Source organism: Xiphophorus maculatus, chromosome 19 (genome assembly GCF_002775205.1).
Source record: "Xiphophorus maculatus strain JP 163 A chromosome 19, X_maculatus-5.0-male, whole genome shotgun sequence".
NCBI lineage: Eukaryota > Metazoa > Chordata > Actinopteri > Cyprinodontiformes > Poeciliidae > Xiphophorus > Xiphophorus maculatus.
The window spans coordinates 25,338,493-25,357,384 of NC_036461.1; the positions used below are offsets into that span (position 1 = coordinate 25,338,493).

Below are 18,892 nucleotides of genomic sequence, written 5' to 3' on the forward strand. Positions count from 1 at the left end.
AAAATGATTTTTGACCTACTAGCCAGATTTGAGAGTAGAGATAAAATTTTGGATTAGAACTTCATACTTTTCCTTCCACATCATACTTATGCACCACTTTGTGTTGGTTTATCACATAAGATTAACAAAAAAGCTATTGCAGTTTGTGGTTGTAACATGGCAAAATGTGCACATATTCAAAAGCTATGAAGACTTTTCACGGCGAAAATCCCAGAAACCGCGGTGGGTTCCTTCCCTCCTCTGGGTTTAAGACGAATATTGATGTGCAGCACAGACAGTTTACCAGTACATGACTAATGTGGGCTTTAAGCCTCATTGATTTCTGATGTAGAGTGCCATTTCTGTGGCTCAAAAGAACTGTAGCTTAATGTTTAACCATATTTTACCTTAAGTGCTTTGATCTGCTCCTCAAGAGACAAATTAGATGATTTTATTACATCTAGCTGTTTCTCCTTTTCAGATATCCACGAAGAAAACGATTCAAATCCAGTTCCAAATCGATCCCACTGACTTTTCATCTCTTCCAGGTTCTTGACCCTAGGAGAAAAAAACTAATTTAAGTTGCAAAGAAACAAATAGTGCCTGGAATATATTTGAGAGAGCATGTGTATATCATTGACTGTCCCAGTTAAAACATTATTATAATGCTTTATTAATATAAGAAGTCTATAAACGTACTCTTTCTTCAGGCCGGTGTCTACTTTGTCCACCTGCTCACTGAGTGAACGAGCTTGTTGCAGAAGCAGAGACTTGTTTTTTGGACCAAGTTGTATTTCTGTTGCTCTCTTCAACAAAGTGTTCATGTGTAAGACCTCCGCTTCACACTGCTTCAGCATCACCTGTTCACAACACGGCACGATTAGCATTGCTTCCAGAGAATCCTCCAAAATTTCCCTCGTACTATAAGGAAAAGGTCTCAGCAGATTGTTTTAGCTTTTTTCTAAATGTACTCACGTTTGCTTGGTCCAGCTCAACGGCAAGGCTTTCTGGGCTGCTGAAATTAAGATCTCTGTCTACTGTGGAGCGGGCTTTGTTGACAAACTCATGCACGGCTTCCTGCTGACTGTCAAACTCCTGCCAAGCAGCCAGAGTAACCTGAAAAACACCAAATTCAAAAAACCCTTGTGAATGGTTTCTTTAACCATTTGCTTCCTTTGCTTCCTGGTCGTAATGTGGTGTTACACTTTGGCTTCAGCATCTAAAAACTCATAGAATCTTTTTAAATATATCTTGACTTGTTTTTTTAAATTTTTATTTCAGTTATCAAAAAAGGGAGACAGAAATCAATCAAAACTAAATCTGAAAGAAGTCAGTTAAAAAAAACTATTGATTTGTTTGTTTGTGTTTTATCAAGATAGAGCGTTGAATGCTATTTATAGCTATTACAGCTTTTTCAACTGGTAATTTAACAATTTATTTTCAGTGATGAGCTCCAAGTCCTTTAGGTTGGAAAGCCTCCCTGTAGTCATCGTAATCTTCAGCTTTCTCCACACATTCAGATTCAACTCTGAACTCTGGCTGGACCGCTACAAAATGTTTATATTACTTCCAGTCAAAAGGAGAAGGTTGGTAAAAATCAAAAAGAGTAACTTCAAACCTAAATCTACCTGCAGTATGGAATAAAGTTGTTGGCGATAAAATCCTTTTATTGTGTGAGGCTGCATTTAAAAAATTTTTTTTTACAGATTAAGTTAAAGAAATTAAAACAAATTGTGTTTTTGCAGCTTGAAATTGCCAAAGCATGTATTATCCCTAAAAGAAGTGGGTAAAAGAGGGAATTAAGAAATGTGTTATTTGTTAACTAAAGTTGAAAGACTGTGGTGGGATTGTAACTTTGACATAACAGAAAAATGACACATTTCTGACTTTCAAAAGTGATTTATAAGACAATTATTCTTTTATTAAAATGATTAAACATATCTATTGGAATCTAATAATCGTTGTGTGAAAGGTAGCTTTTATAAAAGTTAAAATAATACTGTTAACCAGCCTACTAAATGTTTAAATAATCGTTCCTAACAACAGTGCTCACCTCAAGGTTTTGCTCCTGTGAGTCCATACTCTGCTCCATTTTGCTCACAGTGTTTTCTAAGCTCTGCAGGTCCTGCTGCAGAGTCTCTCCCAGCCCCTCTTCAGACTGGAGCTGCTGGCCTCTGGTGATCAGCTGCTGGACATCCTTCCTTTTCAGCTTTAGGCGCTTTAACTGTTGCTGCGGGTAGCCGAGTACATTCACAATATTAAGTGGAATTCATTAAACAGGAACACAATAAGTAAAAAAAAAAAAAAAAAAAGATCAAATCTGTCATGCAACACCTGATGAACAAGCAGAAGTTGTTGGGCTTCTCTGGAAGTAGAACAATTCAGTATTTTGGTCGCCTCGGCCTGCGCTTCTTTCTGCCCTTGAACCAGGTCATCCAAGGTCGTCTGTACTTCCTCTCTGAACTGCACACAATCCCCCACTGCAAGCACCATCTTCTCAGCCTTGCAAAAAAATAAGAGAAAAATAAAAATGGTATCTTACCCACTGTTTACAGTCAACAAAATTAGTCGAGAAGACATTGATGCCATTTTAGGAAACATGGAAAACCTAACAGTCAGATATTACTGCTAAGTATTGCATTTATGGTACTAGTTGTGTTTGTTATCCATTTTTCGTCACTCATTGTTTTCTATCACCACATTCCTCTGCACGCAGTGTGTTTGTATTCTTTAATATGTCAGTGTATGCTGCTTTTTATGTTATGGCTTCTTCCACTCTGATGGACCTTTCAGCTCAGGTTAGTTCAGGACTCTTTTCACTCTTAACACCACAAAAAGCTTCAGCCATTCATGCCAGGGCTTCTTTATTTGAGTTTACACAAGTTATTTAAAGAAGTAATCTTAAATTCTCCATTTGTTATTATGACACTGATTTATTACACTTGACCTCTAACAGAATTATATGTAGTGTCAATGTTTTATTTTATTATATATATTACAGCATACATCACATTTTACATTCAAATTTCATTTTGGGCCAATGTTTTAATGAATCTAGTAATTGGGTATATTCAACTACTTTTGCAAAACTAAAACTTAGGACTTATCCGAAGTTTCAAGCACCAAAATTCTTTCATAACATTAATGTTCAAATTTTGCCATTATGCTCTTCAGGTCTTCAACCTTTGTTTCATATTATGCTCTACCCTTTAAAAAAATACAAAAATTAAAATAACCTACGGATGGACTAAGCTAATAATTTGTTAAAAAAAATTTAAATTACACTTAAACATTAAGCATTAAAAAACTGTTTAATGCTTGGAACCGAGAATGTAATAGTCCACAATACATATGTAAGCATCCCTTTGCCTGTACAGTATAGTGCAAACTGATATAGCAATTGTGAATAAATATATTGTGCAGCTCTAATCATATTCTCCACATGGTCCTCCAGTTCACGGCCTTCAACAACGGAGAGGAAATTGGATCTAAACGTCTCAGAGGTCTTCTAAAAAACAAAAGAGTGACTTACCTCAAAGAGAGAGGCAAGAAGACCTTTAAAGTCAGTGGAGAGCTTGCTCAGAGTGCTTCCCTGCCTTTGGGCATCACTGTCAGCACAGATTTCAATTAATACAGCCATACGGGCTTTCAGCCAAGCAAGGTTCCCCTCCTGGAGCTCTGCATCATTTCTCAGCTCCTGGAAAAAAAAACAAAAGTTGATGAAACTAACGCAGGCAGAAAGTGTCACCCTCATACTCTCATCTCCTCAGGCGTGACATTGAGATGTGGGCATTACGCTGTAAACGATAAACCGTAAAAAAAGGAGCAAAGACTGCGACTCACCGTTATGGTCGTTTTCACCTGATTGTATTTTCTGGGGTCGCTGGCTCGGTTTCTCAGCAGCCTCAGCTGACTTTCTTTGGATATAAGCCAACATGAGAGTTCAGCGTACCTGTTTAGCAACATGAAAGGGAATAAAGAAACCAATCAGAAAAAAAAGGGGGGGGGAGATTTAAAAGCTATACATGCATTTTGGCTTATAAATTAAAAAGAAAAAAACTCTATTATGAAGAAGCTATGTCTGCCATATTTTAAAAGTTCAAATGCATTTCTCACAAAGAAATATATACATATATGTTTTTATTTTTTTTGGGTTTTTAAATATATTACATTTAGGATTAGAAGTGAGTATCAGGAGGTGATGTAACAGATAAATACTTTTCAATAACACAGTTTTACTGTTTGGGCAGATATATTCACACTAAGAATACTGCAGAATGCAGCTGCGTCTGTAAAAAGCAGCGGAAGAATATAACTTACTTGAGGTATGTAAAAAACACAGTCATTCATGCTGTTGAAACACTTCTAGTTTATAAATTTTCATCAAGAGGAAGATAAAAACTTCAACCTTCTTCTTTTCTTGTTTCTGCTTAACTGGTCTCACAAAATAAATATTTTGTTGAAAATACTGCACCTTGCATCATATTCTTTCCATTTATCTTGGTGCTGCATTAACTTCTGATGAGTATTCCCAATTTCCTCCTGAACCTCAGCGAAGTCCCTTCTTGCTGTTTCCAGAATCTGGTGAGCTGGGTCAGCCTCAGGTAGCTTTTGGCAGAGTTCCTCCATCAACTGTAGCCGTTTGTCGCAGATGGACTGAGGGCCCTTCTCCCTAAAAAATGCCTTAAAAAACGGCATATTTCACAGCAGAACATGTCAGTACAACACAGTGACCCAGGAAGAGCTTCAGTTCTATTTTATTGAGGAAAATCAGTAAAAAAAAACTTTACCTTCCATTTTGTCACATTAAAACCCACAAACTTCAATGTTATATCATGTTATACAATTTTTGCCCAGTTGTGAAGTATGAGAAAAAAGGATACATCATTCTCAGCATTTTTTTACAAACAAGTCTAAATGTTTTGGCTAAATGCAAACCATGATATGCCAAGAAAAACCCAAGAAGGAGCCATCTTGACATCTGAAAGTTGTGGGTTCATTTCCAGCTTCCCTCTGCCACATCAACCCCAAGTTGACTACCAATCTGCGGGTCGGTGTATGAACGTCTGCATGTTTGTGAGTTCAATCGGATGAATGTGGCTCTAGTGAAAAGTGCTTTGAGTGGTTCTTATTACTAGAAAAGAACTATATAAATTCAGTCCATTGACCATTTAACCATTTTAGTCTTTGGATGTGCAAAGCTGGAGGAGATTGAGCATAAAGAGTTGCAGGTGTAACTGCAATAAAAGATGGCTTTGTAAAGTATCAACCAGGGTGGCCTGAACACAAATGTCTTTCTCCTTTCATTTTAACAAAGTAAGCAATAAAGTGAAAGTGTTGGTCTGTCATATGAAAGTCTCAATGAAAACTTTGACGTTTGTAGTTTAAGTGGCATGAATACTTATGCAGGGCACTGTAATCTTTTCCCCGCTGAAATAAGCACCACATGTTGGTTAGGCAGCAGTGTTGTGCTCACCCTGTGCTCCTTGATGAGCCTCTCACTCCCCATGTTAGCCAGGTGCCGGTTCTCCCTGGTCAGCTCTGCTTGGCACTCCTGCAGCGACGCCATCAGCTTGCTCCTCTCACCCTCCACCTTCAGGTGCAGGAGGTGAAACGGGGCGTCTGTCTGTATATCCTGAGGTAAGAGGATGACATTCATGAAGTCTGCTCTCATATTTATAAAAGAAAATGGTTTCAAGTCACTTTCTCACAGCTAAGCTGCTAGGGAAATACAACTAAACTCTAAAATTATATTTGAATACGTATTATGATAGAACTACAACAGAAAAGTGAATATATTTAAGTATTTAGAATATCTTTGTGAAGTAAAATTGCATCTTTAAGATACCAATACTTATTATTACAAATTATACAGTATATATACAGTATGTATATATTTAATAGACTAATTTAAACCAACCTTCCAGTGTTTGTGCAGCTTTCTAACTGTTTCCTGCAGCGACTGCTGCTCCTGCTCAGGTAAAATATCTGTCAGCTCGTCACAAGCCTTAAGGAATGAATTTAAAATCCGCTGGTCGAGCTGTCCGAAGAACTCCTGCAAACAACACCGAGAGTTTTTCAAGGTTCACATCCCATCTGAGACAGCAGGTCTATTAACAGTTTTTCATGGAATAATTTCTTTTAAATATGGACTAAAACTGAACCTGTATGTTAAAAAAATAGAAAACACACAGACTAATGTTTAAGTCGTGCTAGCGGTTCCATGTCGGTTCCTCCATGGATTATCTTTGCTTTGAAATTTGCAAAAGAGAAAATCGGAGTCATTTAAATTTGTATTAGTGCCTCAAATATATTCAAAACTGGAGAACAAAAGTCAGCCACACATTTCTGATTGGTGAACTCATTGTAATTATGACATTAAATTAAAAAAAATAATAATAGTGAACCAATTAATTTGATTAAAAACACTACAATCTGTAAAAAAATAGCCTTACGGTGTGTTTCTTCAGCAGCTCCTCTGGGTTGCCTCTTTCCGTCAGACAGCTCTGTGCCATTTTCAGAACCTTTTCCAGCTCAACTCGTGATTCGTCAAACCTCTTCATCAGGCTGCTGTTTGCCTCCACGTGCTTTCGCCACTCTGTAGATTCCTTAATCATGTTCTACAGGCGATCAAACAAGTCTTTACTTCCCTGCCAAGGCAGCTCTTTAGACATTAAATAAAACTGTCTTCGATTATTAAGGTTACCTGTGAGGAAGTCTGCAGGTCTGCCACTCGTTTCTGCAGAAGACTCATGTCCATGTGCTGGAGCGTTTTACTGGTGCTCATCACTTTTTGGATGGTTTGGTGGTTTCTTTCTATTACTGTCAGGCACTTCTTGCAGCTGTGTGTGAAGGTTGCCAGCTCCTATTTAAATGCATATCAACATATTGTTGCTTTAACATTCAGCTAAAACCAGACAATTAAGAAGTTTTATTTAACATTTCAATCCCTCTGCATGACATTTATTAACAGTGAACTGTAACAGTTACCTGGCACTTCTGCTTAAAATCTACTGGTCCCTCAGAGTCGGTGGTGCTGGTGATACGACTAGCCTTCTCCAGAGCTTGATAGAAGCCTGTGATGTTCCTCTCCATTTCTTCCAGTGGAGGTAAGAGAGACTGAGACTCTCTAAGCAGAGGCAGACATCTCTCCCTAACCTGATCGGAGAAAAGGCATGTGGAAAAAACATAAACCCGACATGTTATTTAGAGGAAACATCATTTAAGACGCATAGTTCCTTATGAAAGTATCCACACTCCTTGAATTTAACAACCACATAACAGTATAATTTATTGAGAATTTATGTGACAAGCAGACAGTCCAACATAAAGAAGAGCAAGAGGCCCATGGTAACTCTGGAGGAGCTGGAGAGAAACAGTTCAGGTGGGAAAAGCTCCTAAAAAGACAATTAGTAATGCACTCCGCATGTCTGGCTTTTATTTTATTTATTTATTTATTTATTTCGAACAGACTTTAAAACAATCAAAAATAAAATAAAATGTAATGAAACAAACTTAAGAAATAAAATATGAAACAAATTATTATGCCCATGTGACATGCAAAATTTTCTGTTCGAAAAGGAGCAGGTAGAAGATACATCTTATAATGTCCTGCCCCTTTCCTACTTGTCAATGTATTTACAATGAACTGTCATAACATCAAAAGAAAAATTTTTCCATTTTTCCATCATGTATAACTATACAAATTTATTTTAAGTACTATTTATATCATCAATTACATTATAGCCTATTGGATATTAAACATCTTATACAGCATATTTTGAAATGAGCTCTGCTTTAATCAACTTTTTAAATTGGTTTACATTTGTAATTTGTTTTAACTCATCATTCAATCCATTCCAGACATTTACTCCACACACAGATAAACAAAAACTCTTCCTGGTTGTTCTAATATGTTGTTTTTTAAAATATCCTTCACCTCTTAGATAATAACCACCCTCTCTGTCAGCAAACATTTCCTGTATACTGTGTGGAAGTTTTTGATGTCTGACCTTAAACATGAATTGTGTAGTTTTAAATGTTACCAGGTCCCAGAATTTCAGTATATTTGATTTAATAAATAACTGGTTTGTGTGATCCCAGTATCCCACTTTATGTAATATTCGGATGGATTGTTTTTGTAAGAGGTATAATGGCTGTAAATTTGTTTTGTATGTATTCCCCCAAACTTCCACACAATATGTCAGATGTGGTGCAATGAGTGTATTATATAGAATAAACAAAGATTTATAGTCTAGTACGAAGTTAATTCTTCTTATAACAGCAACACTCTTGGCTATTTTAGATTTTACTTGTCCGATGTGTGTTTTCCAGCTGAATTTATTATCTAATGTGACACCCAAGAATTTTATTTCATGTACTTCTTCTAAATTAACACTGTCAATTGATATTTTAATTGGATTATTTTCCTGTTTTTTATTGTCTCCGAATATCATAAATTTGGTTTTATCTAAATTTACAAATAATTTATTGTTTTTGAGCCAATGCTGTAATTTTTCTATTTCTGTGTTGATCACTTTAGAGAGTTGTTGAATGTTTTCTCCGGTACAGAAGATACTTGTATCATCTGCAAATATAATGTATTTTATAAGATTTGATATTTTGACTATGTCATTTATATACAAAATGAACAATTTGGGTCCCAAAACTGATCCCTGCGGAACTCCACAAGTTATGTTGAGTACGTCTGATTTCTGACCATCTAATTCTACAAATTGTTTCCTTTCTCCAATGTAGCTCCTAATCCAGTTTAATGGCACCCCTCTAATGCCATACCTTTCCAGTTTTTTTAATAACATGTCATGATTGATGGTATCAAAAGCTTTTTTGAGATCCAGAAATACACCAATTGCACATTTCTTTTTATCCATATTATCTATAATTTCTTCTGTTAATGCCATCAGTGCCATCGAAGTTGATCTTTTTTCTCTAAAACCATACTGACAATCAGTCAGAATGTTTTGCTTTTCAATGAAATTATCCAACCTTTTACTAAAAACTTTTTCTAGTATTTTTGAAAATTGACAGAGAAGTGACACTGGTCTATAGTTGCTAATTATATTCTTATCTCCAGATTTAAATAGAGGAATAACCTTCGCTATTTTCATTGCATTTGGAAATGTTCCAGATATGAATGACAAGTTGCAGATGTAAGTTAGAGGATCTGCCACATCATCAATTATCTGTTTTATAAGTGACATGTTAATGTCCTTCCAGTCCATTGATTTTTTATTGTTGCATTGATTAACTATTTCCTTAATTTCAATTTTATCTACTGGTTTCAGGTACATAGATGATGTATTTTGTTTAATACATATTTCCGATGAATCCACATCCAGTGGGTTTGATTTATTTATTTGTTCTGCTAACGTAGGCCCTACATTTACAAAATATTCATTAAATCCATTTACTATCCCAACTTTTTCATTCAGGGTTTTATCATTATAAATAATATATTTAGGGTGAGTAGTATTAGAAGAATTTTTTCTTATCAAGCTATGTAAAGTTTTCCAAATTCCTTTAATGTTTAGTTTATTATTTTCTAATATTTTAGAATAATAATCTGTTTTGCATTTTCTCATAATAATAGTTAATTTATTTTTATAAGATTTATATTTTTGTTCTGCTTCAACCGTTTTATATTTTATAAATTGTTTATATAGATTATTCTTTTTCTTACATGCATTATGTATGCCTTTTGTAATCCAAGGCTTATGTTTGTTTTTTTGCCTGTAATTACAAGTTACAATTGGACAGTTTTTATCATAAAATGCTTTAAATATTTTGGTGAATATGTCAAAAGCCTTATCAATATTTCTTTCTTCATACAACACTTTCCAGTTCTGTGATTGTAAATCGTTTCTTAATGCTCTTATTGAGTCCTCTGATATTATTCTTTTGTAAGTGATGTTTGTGACCTTGTTTATTTTTCTGCAAACATCTTCAAGTATAACAAACACTGGTAGATGGTCACTGATATCATTTATAAGAAGTCCACTTCTCAATTTACTTTCCATATAATTAGTAAATATATTGTCAATCAGGGTTGAACTCTGTGTTGTTATTCTACTTGGTTTAGTAATTAGTGGATATAAACCTAAACTATGTATAGAATCAATAAAGTTAGATGTACTTTTAACCATATGTGGATTCAACATATCAATATTAAAGTCTCCACAGATGAAAATTACCTTTTGATGCATCTTAGTAAACAATGTTTCCATGTAATTTGTAAAGATGTCAGTATCAGATGCCGGTGCTCTGTACACACAGCTGACTATTATATTTTTCTGCTTCTCAAATTGGATTTCAATAGTAATGCATTCCATAACTTCATCAATTGACACTGACATTTTTTCTAGCATCTTATATTTTAGATCATTCTTAATGTACAAAGCAACACCTCCACCTTTTTTATTCTTTCTGTTAATGTAATTGAACTCATACCCCTCCAGTGGGAAATCTACTCCCTTCTCAGAGGTGAGCCAGGTTTCTGTTATTGCTATAACGCTAAATGACCTTTTTAGTTGATGTAAATATTCTTTTATTTTGTCATAATTTGCATAAAGGCTACGGCTATTGAAGTGAATAATTGACATTTCTTGATCCGAATTTATGGAAGAGAAGGAAGAAGAAAGCCATTGTTGAGAGGTTTTGGCTAACATGACATGCGGAAGAAAACTAACACAACATCCCACCTCCATCTGATAGAGCTTGAGTAATTTTGCAGAGGAACAGGCAAACATTTCAGTCCTATAAAGCTGGCACCGAAAACGTTTATTTTTCCCTTTACTTCACAATTATGCACTACTTTGTGTTTGTTTGTTACATCAAACTTCAATGAAATACATCAAAGTTGGGCGTGCCGTGGTGGCATAGGGGATAGCGCGACCCATGTTTGGTTAATTATGTTTATCATTCTTACATAAGTAGTTACCAGTTTGTTTTTCATTTAAAGGTTTAGTATTCACACCCCAGAGAGGAGGAATTTGTTAAACTGTGTGAAAGGCAAAACTTGCTTTTTCCCTAAACCTTGAAGCTGCTTCTTATCTTGGGTTACTCCTTAAACTGCTTGTGTGTAGAATGTAGTTCTTCCTTGTTTCAGAATAGCCATTCTTTGATTTATCACTCTCCCACATTTCACTCTTGACTCCCTTCTTTCTCCTGCTTAATAAAAAGGAAGGCTCTGCTGCAGGGAGTCAGAACGCATGGTAAACACCTTGAAGAAGTGGTTTGCTATGTTTTCTCCTTCTGCAGAAGTTTGGTTGAAAACTCAAACGTTGTCTGTGGTTCTTTCTTTGTATTTAGGTAAACAAAATACCTATCAACATCAAAGTTTGTGTTTTTAACAAAAAAATCCAAGGCACACTATTTATTAGCACAAAACAATGACTTATGCCCACAAAGCAGAAAAAGGCACAAAAACAGAAATGTGTGAAAGTTGTTGGACCCGAATAATTAAGAGATCCTTGCAGATTATACTGGCTCTAGGATTACAAGATCCTAATTTAACAATCTTTTATCTGTTTTTTGCAAAACAGCACATGCCGACACACCCTCACCTTGCTGAGCTGCTCTTTGATCGAAGCCATGACAGTCATCATTTGAGAAATCTCCTCTTGTGGAGTGTCTTTGGTCAACAGCTGAGCTGTGCGGCTTGCTGCCTTGGAGGCCGCTTCCATTGCTGGCACTTTGTGCTTGATTTCCTGTCCCAAATTAAAATAAAAAATTTAAAAAAGTCAAATAACAACATACAGAAAAGAAAAAGATATAGCACAGGTCTAAACTGAGAGTGAAGGTGATGGTCAAACCTCAACATCTTGAACGAAGGCTCTGACGTTGAGGAAAGACACTTGAATAGGAGCGGTCATCTTCTCATTGGTGGCATCCATGAACATCTTTAAGGTATTAATCCCGTCTTGATAGTCTTGCCTAAGTTTATCCACTTCATCCGCTCTTGCATACTGAAAATGACAGAGGGAAGGCAAAAATACGTCATGCTTTCTGTATGACTTTATAAATCTGTGTCTGCTTGGTAACGTCAAACAATTCCTGTTAGCAAATTCTCACATTAAAGTGCACAGAGCTTACATGTTTGACTTTGACAAATAGCTCTCTCCATCTCCCGTTCAGTAGAAGAAGCTGCTGCTTTAGATCTCGAGAGACGGTTTCGTCACACGTTTCAATGAGAAAATTTCCAGCATCGTTCATGTCCATGTGCTGCTGGATCCAGTGAGAAAGGTTTCTGAAAAAATCCTGACACAGAAAAGAAGGACTAAAAGAGGGCCTGACGACACGAGACAATCTATTTTAATAGAAGAACACAAATCTGAAATCAGAATAAATTTATTTAAATGTACCATTCCCTGTTGTTGCCACTCAAGTCTCCGAATGTACTCACACGCTTGGTGCTCTCCGACTTGTTGAGCATTTGCTCAGCGTCCTCCAGCCAGGCCTGCAGGGATGCCACGGTGCTGCTGTACTTCTCCCAGTTACAGATCACCTCTTCCAGCATGCTGCGAACACTTCGGACCTCCAGCGCCAAGTTCTTCCACTGAGCTGTCGTTTCAGTCAGGAATTTGCTCACGCCCTCTGCTTCGTCGACTGGAAATTAAAGCGGTTTACTTTAGCTTTACAGGGTGCCTACTTACTGTTGCTAACTTGCAAAAGTATTAGTACTAGTACTAACTAGTACTTCCTGAACATTTTCACATTTTGTGTTAATACAACCACAAACTTCAATATATTTTACAGGGATTTTATGTGATAGACCAACACACGGTGTAGTTGTAAGACAGAATGAAAACGATTTTAAAAAACAACTTTTTGTGTTTTTAACAAATAAAATATTTTAAAAATGCACCCTGCATTTGTGTTTAGCCCCCCTCAATACTTTACAAGATCATCTCTTGCTGCAGTTGTACTCTTTGCTGGTGTGTCTGTAGCAGCTTTTTTTCATCCAGAGAATTCAATTTCTGCATGTTCTTCTATGCGAAACAGCTGAAGCTCAATATGTTTGAATGGAGAGTGTCCGTAAACATCGATATTCAAGTCTCTCCGAAGATTCTCAATAAATTGTGGACCATGACTGCACCACTCTAACACGAGGAAAAGGTTTGATCTAATTGCCCTCCCAGAATGATGCTGCCACCACCATGTTTCCCTGTGGAGATGACGTGTTCAGGGTGATGTACTGCATTAGTTTTCCATCGCACAGGGAGTTTTACATGTAGGACATGAAAAACATAAATTCTATGCTTAGGATATTATTATATAAGCTTATCTTGCTTTAAACTTCTCCAGAACTTTCTCCCTGACCTGTATGCTCCGTTTCTGGGTCTTCATGATGCCGGTAAGAAACCTCACAAGTTTCTTACATGGATGTATTTCCATAAACAGAGAGATTATGGAAATACATGCATACTAACTCAAATAGGTGACTACTGTAGGCAGTTGTTTGCGCTAGATTTTATTTACATTTAAGAAGACTGAATCTAAATTCTAGTTGCTTTTTCGGGATTTTCAAGGCTAAAAAAAAATAAAAACCATGTATCATTTTCCTTCAGTTTCACAATTACACATTGGTTTGTGTTGGTCTGTCACATAAAATCCCTACAAAATACACTGAGGTTCAAGGTTGTGATGCGAGTTCAGGTGGTATGAATACTTTGGCGAGATACTGTAACATACTGCAAATGATTTTGCTTGTTGGTCCTTTTGTACGTTGCAGTGTGTTAGGACTGTTAAACATGCTAAAATATCACTCCAACTACAATTACTCCTGCATGCATAATGCACCATGACCTTTTAGTTTTTGGAAGCAAAAGATGGTTGAAGCCAAAAACAGACCGAGAGTTACAGAAAGGAATGGAAACAGGCATGTTTTATTTCCCAAACATCATTTCTGGACTTACCTTTGTTACAGGTTTTAGTTCCTGTAACATAAAATCGATAGACCAAACAAATGCTCAGTTTATAAATCCCAATATATCATAATATCCAGTAAGATAAATCAATTAGAATCTCACTTGAACTGTCAGACTTCACATAAACCTCTGCAGCTTGTTTCAGGGCTGTGAAGATGATCTCATACTGGTCAAAAAACCTGTGGCCTTCAACAAAACTCTACAACAGAAACAGGAAAACGATTTGTTACATAAACTGATTCACTCTAACAGCACACATCCAATGTAAATAATGTAAACTTACAAGGTAGCTCTGTAGCAGGAGTTCGACTGAGTCCCGTCGGCCATATTTTATAATCCAGGACTTGAGCTTAGCCTCCGCCAACACCAGAAATGCCATCAGTCTGTACTTTATTTCCCAGAATTCCAGTTTTATCAAGTGAGAGTGTGATGAAGTTGACACAAAGTTGAACCTAAATATTAAAGAAACATCAAAGACCATGTCATTTGCTGTGACAATTACATGACTACAGAGAAAAAGAAACACCGCCACACCTTTCTGCCATGTCCTGGAGCTGCTCGGGCGGCACTGGCACCCCATTGACTGATCTGTCCTTGTGGATCTGCATGAAAGTCTGTCTGTGGGATTCCAGGCTTTTCAATACTTCCTGCAACACAAAAACACAATTATAGCCTCACTAACATTTATCTAATTAAAATTGCCAACATCGATGGGTATGCAGACACTTTACCTTATGCTGCTCCAGTTTCCTGTGCAGAACGTTGGCAGTTTCTTCATGAACATGTTGGAGGGGGATGTCCTCTCTCAGAGCCATCTCCGCTCTGTGAAGCCAGGCTCCGATCACTCCCAGCGGCCCGGGCAGAGATTTGTCCAGATGAATGTGCCAGTCCAACAGCTGCAATTGACACCCAGTGAAAGAAAGATCCTCACAAAAAAAAAAACGATAGTGGAAGAAGCTGTTCTAAACACAGAGCTCCTGTATGTTCACAAGCAACCGCGCTGCAACAGCAGATTATTCCACTCTAAACAAGCTGTTGATGCCCAAAGAAGTGGAGTATCTAGTGAACAAAACACTCTCTGTTCCCACACTGCCACCCCACAATAAACACATTATCATTCACCCCCTCGGCACGACACTGAACTTCACTGGAAGTGAGGAAACAAAGAGATTTCTTTTAATTGAAGAAAATAATAGATACTACAGCCTGCTTTAAAGGGGACATATCATGCAAAATCCACTTTTGAAACGTAAATGTTTTTTCTCCTGGTGCTGGATAGTTATCTCTATATTCTTTTTGGGTTGTGTTTTTCAGTCTATTCATGTTTTCTCTATTTTCTATAGCGTTTTTCTTGTCTATGATGTCACTGCATTTGCTGTGGAACTGCTGAAAAAGTCATGACTTCCAACTAATCAGTTTTGTGAATCTGTCATGTTTTTTCCTCAGAGCAGTTTAGGTGTAGTTATGCCAAAATTGCAAGTAAACAAGTCAAAATGTTCAATTCTAGCCTGTACTAACCCACAGGATTCCTTACATGTTTTTTTTTAAATAGTAATAATGAATTAACCATTGTTTTAAATTAATGGGAATTCACATGAATGAGCAGGAACATATGGGAATAAATATGGATTTAAGCTAAACTACTGAAGTTTGGGCCTTAAAGGAAAATATAAATAAAGTTGGGGAAAACATATTTAACCAAAATCTGACAAAATTTCTAATAATTCATCATCAATAAAAACATTTTATTAGTCAGCATAACTTTACCACTCTATATCCTATAAATCTTGCTATGAAGAATGCACTATAATTACCCGGGCAGACAAGCGGTCCCAGGCCTGTTTGACCAGAGCTTGGTCCACTGACAGTTTGCCTTCCTTGTGAACAGGTTGGAGCAGCTGATCCGTTTGCTTTTTCTTCATTTCATACTGCACATGAAAGTTTTTGAATGCCTGCAAAACACAGAGACACGATTATTGCAACAACCTTTTCTTTTTCAAAACAGGTAGTGTTTTCTTCCCTTCCTAATCAAACTCACCTGGTATTTGTCAGTGAGGCTTCCTTCTGTAGCCTGGGCACGCAGCAAATCTCTCTCCAGCTGATCCAAAAACACTTTCAGCTCTCTAAGCATCTTCCTCTCTTCCCTCTGTCACAATCAAATGATTAGCTGCTCAGTTTAAGCTCAAACTTAATCCAAAACCAGTTTTTTCCTTAATTAACATGTCACTGGGACACTTAAATGACATTTTAAGACAGAAATGTAAAGATAAGGTTAAAAGGTCTGCATTAAAATTAACACCCCTGCACACAGAAGCAAGATCTGCATTAAGAGAAACAGTTAATTTTAGAAACAGAAGTAGAAAAAGCAGAGATTGATATAAGTATGGTATTTAAACATACGGTATAGTAGAAAACTCAAGCATTTATTTGAACATACCTCAAGCATTTGCTCTATATCTTCAGGAACAAACTTTCCAGGAAAGCATCAAAGCAAGCATCACAGAGAAATGCAAACACATCAAAAAGGCATAAGAACAGCAAGGAAACAGAAGGAGAGTGAATCGAAAAATGAGATGAGGGAACACACACGCCGAACAGAAAGCATGCAGTACTCTGACCTGAACCCTCACCTGAAGTACTGACACTGACAATGCAAGAGTTGGAATAGAGCCAAGAAGCAGCTTGATGTACGAAAGAAAAGTGAATGGGGAAAAAACCCAAATAAGTCTGTGATGATACAAAATAAAGCATAAAAACTCAGCTGTGTTCATGCATTGATTTTTTATTAGAGGCGCACGGAGAAATCAAATGGTGACCAGAATCGAACCGGGAAGTCTGAACATATTCTAGCAAGCTTGCTTTAGGAAAGGTCAGAGATGCTACATCTGCTACAGATTTCTGATCAGTGCATTTCGAATCCCTGTAATAATAGATCAAAGCTGTATTCTATCAAATGACAATTTGAATTTTTACAGTACTTAAAGAACTAAGCAGCAAATAAGGCAGATTTTAGTGCATAGCCTCTCCAAAGGGTCTTTTTCTTTGTCCATAAATATTCTAATAACACAGGAGTTTTAGGTTTATTGACAGGAGACATGGAGTAAATATTACTTCATGTCCAGAAATAAAAAATGTGCTTTCTACTGCATGACTTGGATTGAGAAAATGGTAAACTTGAACAAAGTACCTCATCCTGCTGTCCGTCACCCTCGGAGTGTTGGGGGTTTGGGTAATGCTTGAGAAACTGAGCCACATAAGTCATGATGGACTTTTCATCTGGCTTGTCGACATCCACATCTGCAGAGCAACACAAACATGATCTTAATCGCTGCTTTAATAAATCTTGGAACAGCAGAAGAAAATTCAAGCCTTCAATAAAATTGAAGCGCAGAAGCAGGGACAATACGCAACAAAGCTTTTACATCTGGTACCAACTGAACAAAAGACATTCTCTCAAGAGATTAAATCTGCTGAGGCTGTCAGCTAATTATACATGTCTACTTTTATCCACACTGATGGCCTGACACTACAAATCAGAGCCAAGCTCCTGTAGCCACATCCATTCTTATGCAGCTCTGTGTGTTTTAAAGCATCTTCAGTCGTGTCTGTAAGTGAAGCTAGGACTGCAGAGTCACTGCAGGCTGCTTTACTTCTCTTCACTCACAGTCTGCGCCATGGTAAAACTGAATTTTAATCCTCTGAAAGGTGACATTGGCCTTCTTAGTATCAAGAACGCTAATGTAAATCTGTTCGACAGAATTTCATATTATGTGTACTTCTGTCATATCTGAAAAAAAAAAACTGTTGACCAGTGTTACCTGTTTAGAATAGTTAGCAACACTACAAACCTTTAAGGCAAAAGCAAAAACAAAGACAAGACAAACAGAAACAAGGAGACCTTCAGACCTTCAGGATCCAGCAGGCGAGGAATGCCTAGCTCGTTTTCTGCAAGAGCAAAAGCTTCCTCTAAATTCTCCCTGTTGTTCCTCCGCCGCACCACTTCCATATCCACCAGATTGGGCCTGATGGCGTGAACTACCGCTTGAAAAGCGACGCCGCTACGCCAGCTGGGCCCAAAGTCCTTCACCTCGATTCCAAAATCCCTGAAAAACACAACGGTGAGCCGCTCCGGTTTGCAGGACTTTTAAAACACGAATAAGCATAGAGCTTTTTGGTAAATTAACTGGATTAACATTTGTACTTTAAATTGGAAACCTCAAAAGTATGACATACTTGGCGGCTGTGCACTGCACCCATCTGAGCAGAGCCTTCTTAGCATTGCCCTGAAATTTGTTATTGACCCTCCTCTTCATGGGAGGGCTTCCTGTTTCACAGCTGGCTGTACTGTCCACAGACGAGTTGCTGTTGGATAACGCCTGTAGAGCTGGCAGGTTGCTGGTTAACTCCTCAATCTGGTTGAGAAACAAAACAAAAACAAAATAAAAGAATATAAGCGAGGAAAAATGTCAGTAATGACTGCTGATATCTGCTTCAGGTAAAGTTAGCTGTGTGCAAACGTCTTAGAGCCAATGAGTCTCAAGTTGTGGTACAAGTACAGTTGGTGGGATGCCTTTTGTCTACTGCCAAAGAAGTTCAATGTTATTTAATATAAGTCATCAAATAGAGAGGCAGCTCTTTGTTCCTTTTTTTAACAGTTGGAATGGTTTTTATAAATATATTCTGGCACAACCGGCCCTTTGAGAAGATTTGTGATTTGAAAAATGAAAATGAGTTTGACAGCCTTGGTGTAGTGCCAATGAAAAATGATTTTTTTTCTTAAAAGTTGGGTTGTTTTAAAATGCATGTCAGTATGGTGGTAGTTGGAAAACCTAGCACTCACTTCTTGGCGCAAAAGGTTTGAGGACTGGCACACATTGTGCGATTAACTGAAAACTTGAAAAGGACTTGAGCATCTCCTGCTGTGGATGCTCTGTATTATAAGATCTTGACAGTAAATCCTGTCATGC

The 18,892-nt window shown here is 37.1% G+C and overlaps 1 protein-coding gene across 14 annotated transcripts in view; it reads right to left on the reverse strand.

Annotated features, from left to right (window-relative positions):
* The window catches only part of syne1 (spectrin repeat containing nuclear envelope protein 1), a 104,348-nt gene that overhangs the window by 70,082 nt on the left and 15,374 nt on the right, over window positions 1–18,892 (reverse strand). For 7 of the 14 annotated variants that reach the window (XM_023352556.1, XM_023352566.1, XM_023352565.1 and 4 more), the window contains 29 exons: window positions 18,159–18,337; window positions 17,832–18,028; window positions 17,113–17,222; window positions 16,556–16,606; window positions 16,363–16,395; window positions 15,964–16,071; window positions 15,740–15,877; window positions 14,657–14,821; window positions 14,460–14,572; window positions 14,209–14,377; window positions 14,028–14,124; window positions 13,914–13,934; window positions 12,401–12,603; window positions 12,091–12,255; window positions 11,811–11,963; window positions 11,562–11,705; window positions 6,970–7,137; window positions 6,686–6,844; window positions 6,435–6,599; window positions 5,900–6,034; window positions 5,456–5,614; window positions 4,454–4,662; window positions 3,823–3,931; window positions 3,512–3,676; window positions 2,314–2,481; window positions 2,033–2,209; window positions 955–1,095; window positions 679–839; window positions 387–537 (listed from right to left, as the gene is read on the reverse strand). In XM_023352556.1, the coding sequence (XP_023208324.1) occupies window positions 387–537; window positions 679–839; window positions 955–1,095; window positions 2,033–2,209; window positions 2,314–2,481; window positions 3,512–3,676; window positions 3,823–3,931; window positions 4,454–4,662; window positions 5,456–5,614; window positions 5,900–6,034; window positions 6,435–6,599; window positions 6,686–6,844; window positions 6,970–7,137; window positions 11,562–11,705; window positions 11,811–11,963; window positions 12,091–12,255; window positions 12,401–12,603; window positions 13,914–13,934; window positions 14,028–14,124; window positions 14,209–14,377; window positions 14,460–14,572; window positions 14,657–14,821; window positions 15,740–15,877; window positions 15,964–16,071; window positions 16,363–16,395; window positions 16,556–16,606; window positions 17,113–17,222; window positions 17,832–18,028; window positions 18,159–18,337 (4,113 nt within the window). The remainder of the gene's footprint in view (window positions 1–386; window positions 538–678; window positions 840–954; window positions 1,096–2,032; window positions 2,210–2,313; window positions 2,482–3,511; window positions 3,677–3,822; window positions 3,932–4,453; window positions 4,663–5,455; window positions 5,615–5,899; window positions 6,035–6,434; window positions 6,600–6,685; window positions 6,845–6,969; window positions 7,138–11,561; window positions 11,706–11,810; window positions 11,964–12,090; window positions 12,256–12,400; window positions 12,604–13,913; window positions 13,935–14,027; window positions 14,125–14,208; window positions 14,378–14,459; window positions 14,573–14,656; window positions 14,822–15,739; window positions 15,878–15,963; window positions 16,072–16,362; window positions 16,396–16,555; window positions 16,607–17,112; window positions 17,223–17,831; window positions 18,029–18,158; window positions 18,338–18,892) is intronic. The other 7 variants (XM_023352569.1, XM_023352557.1, XM_023352559.1 and 4 more) reach the window with 6 other exon arrangements.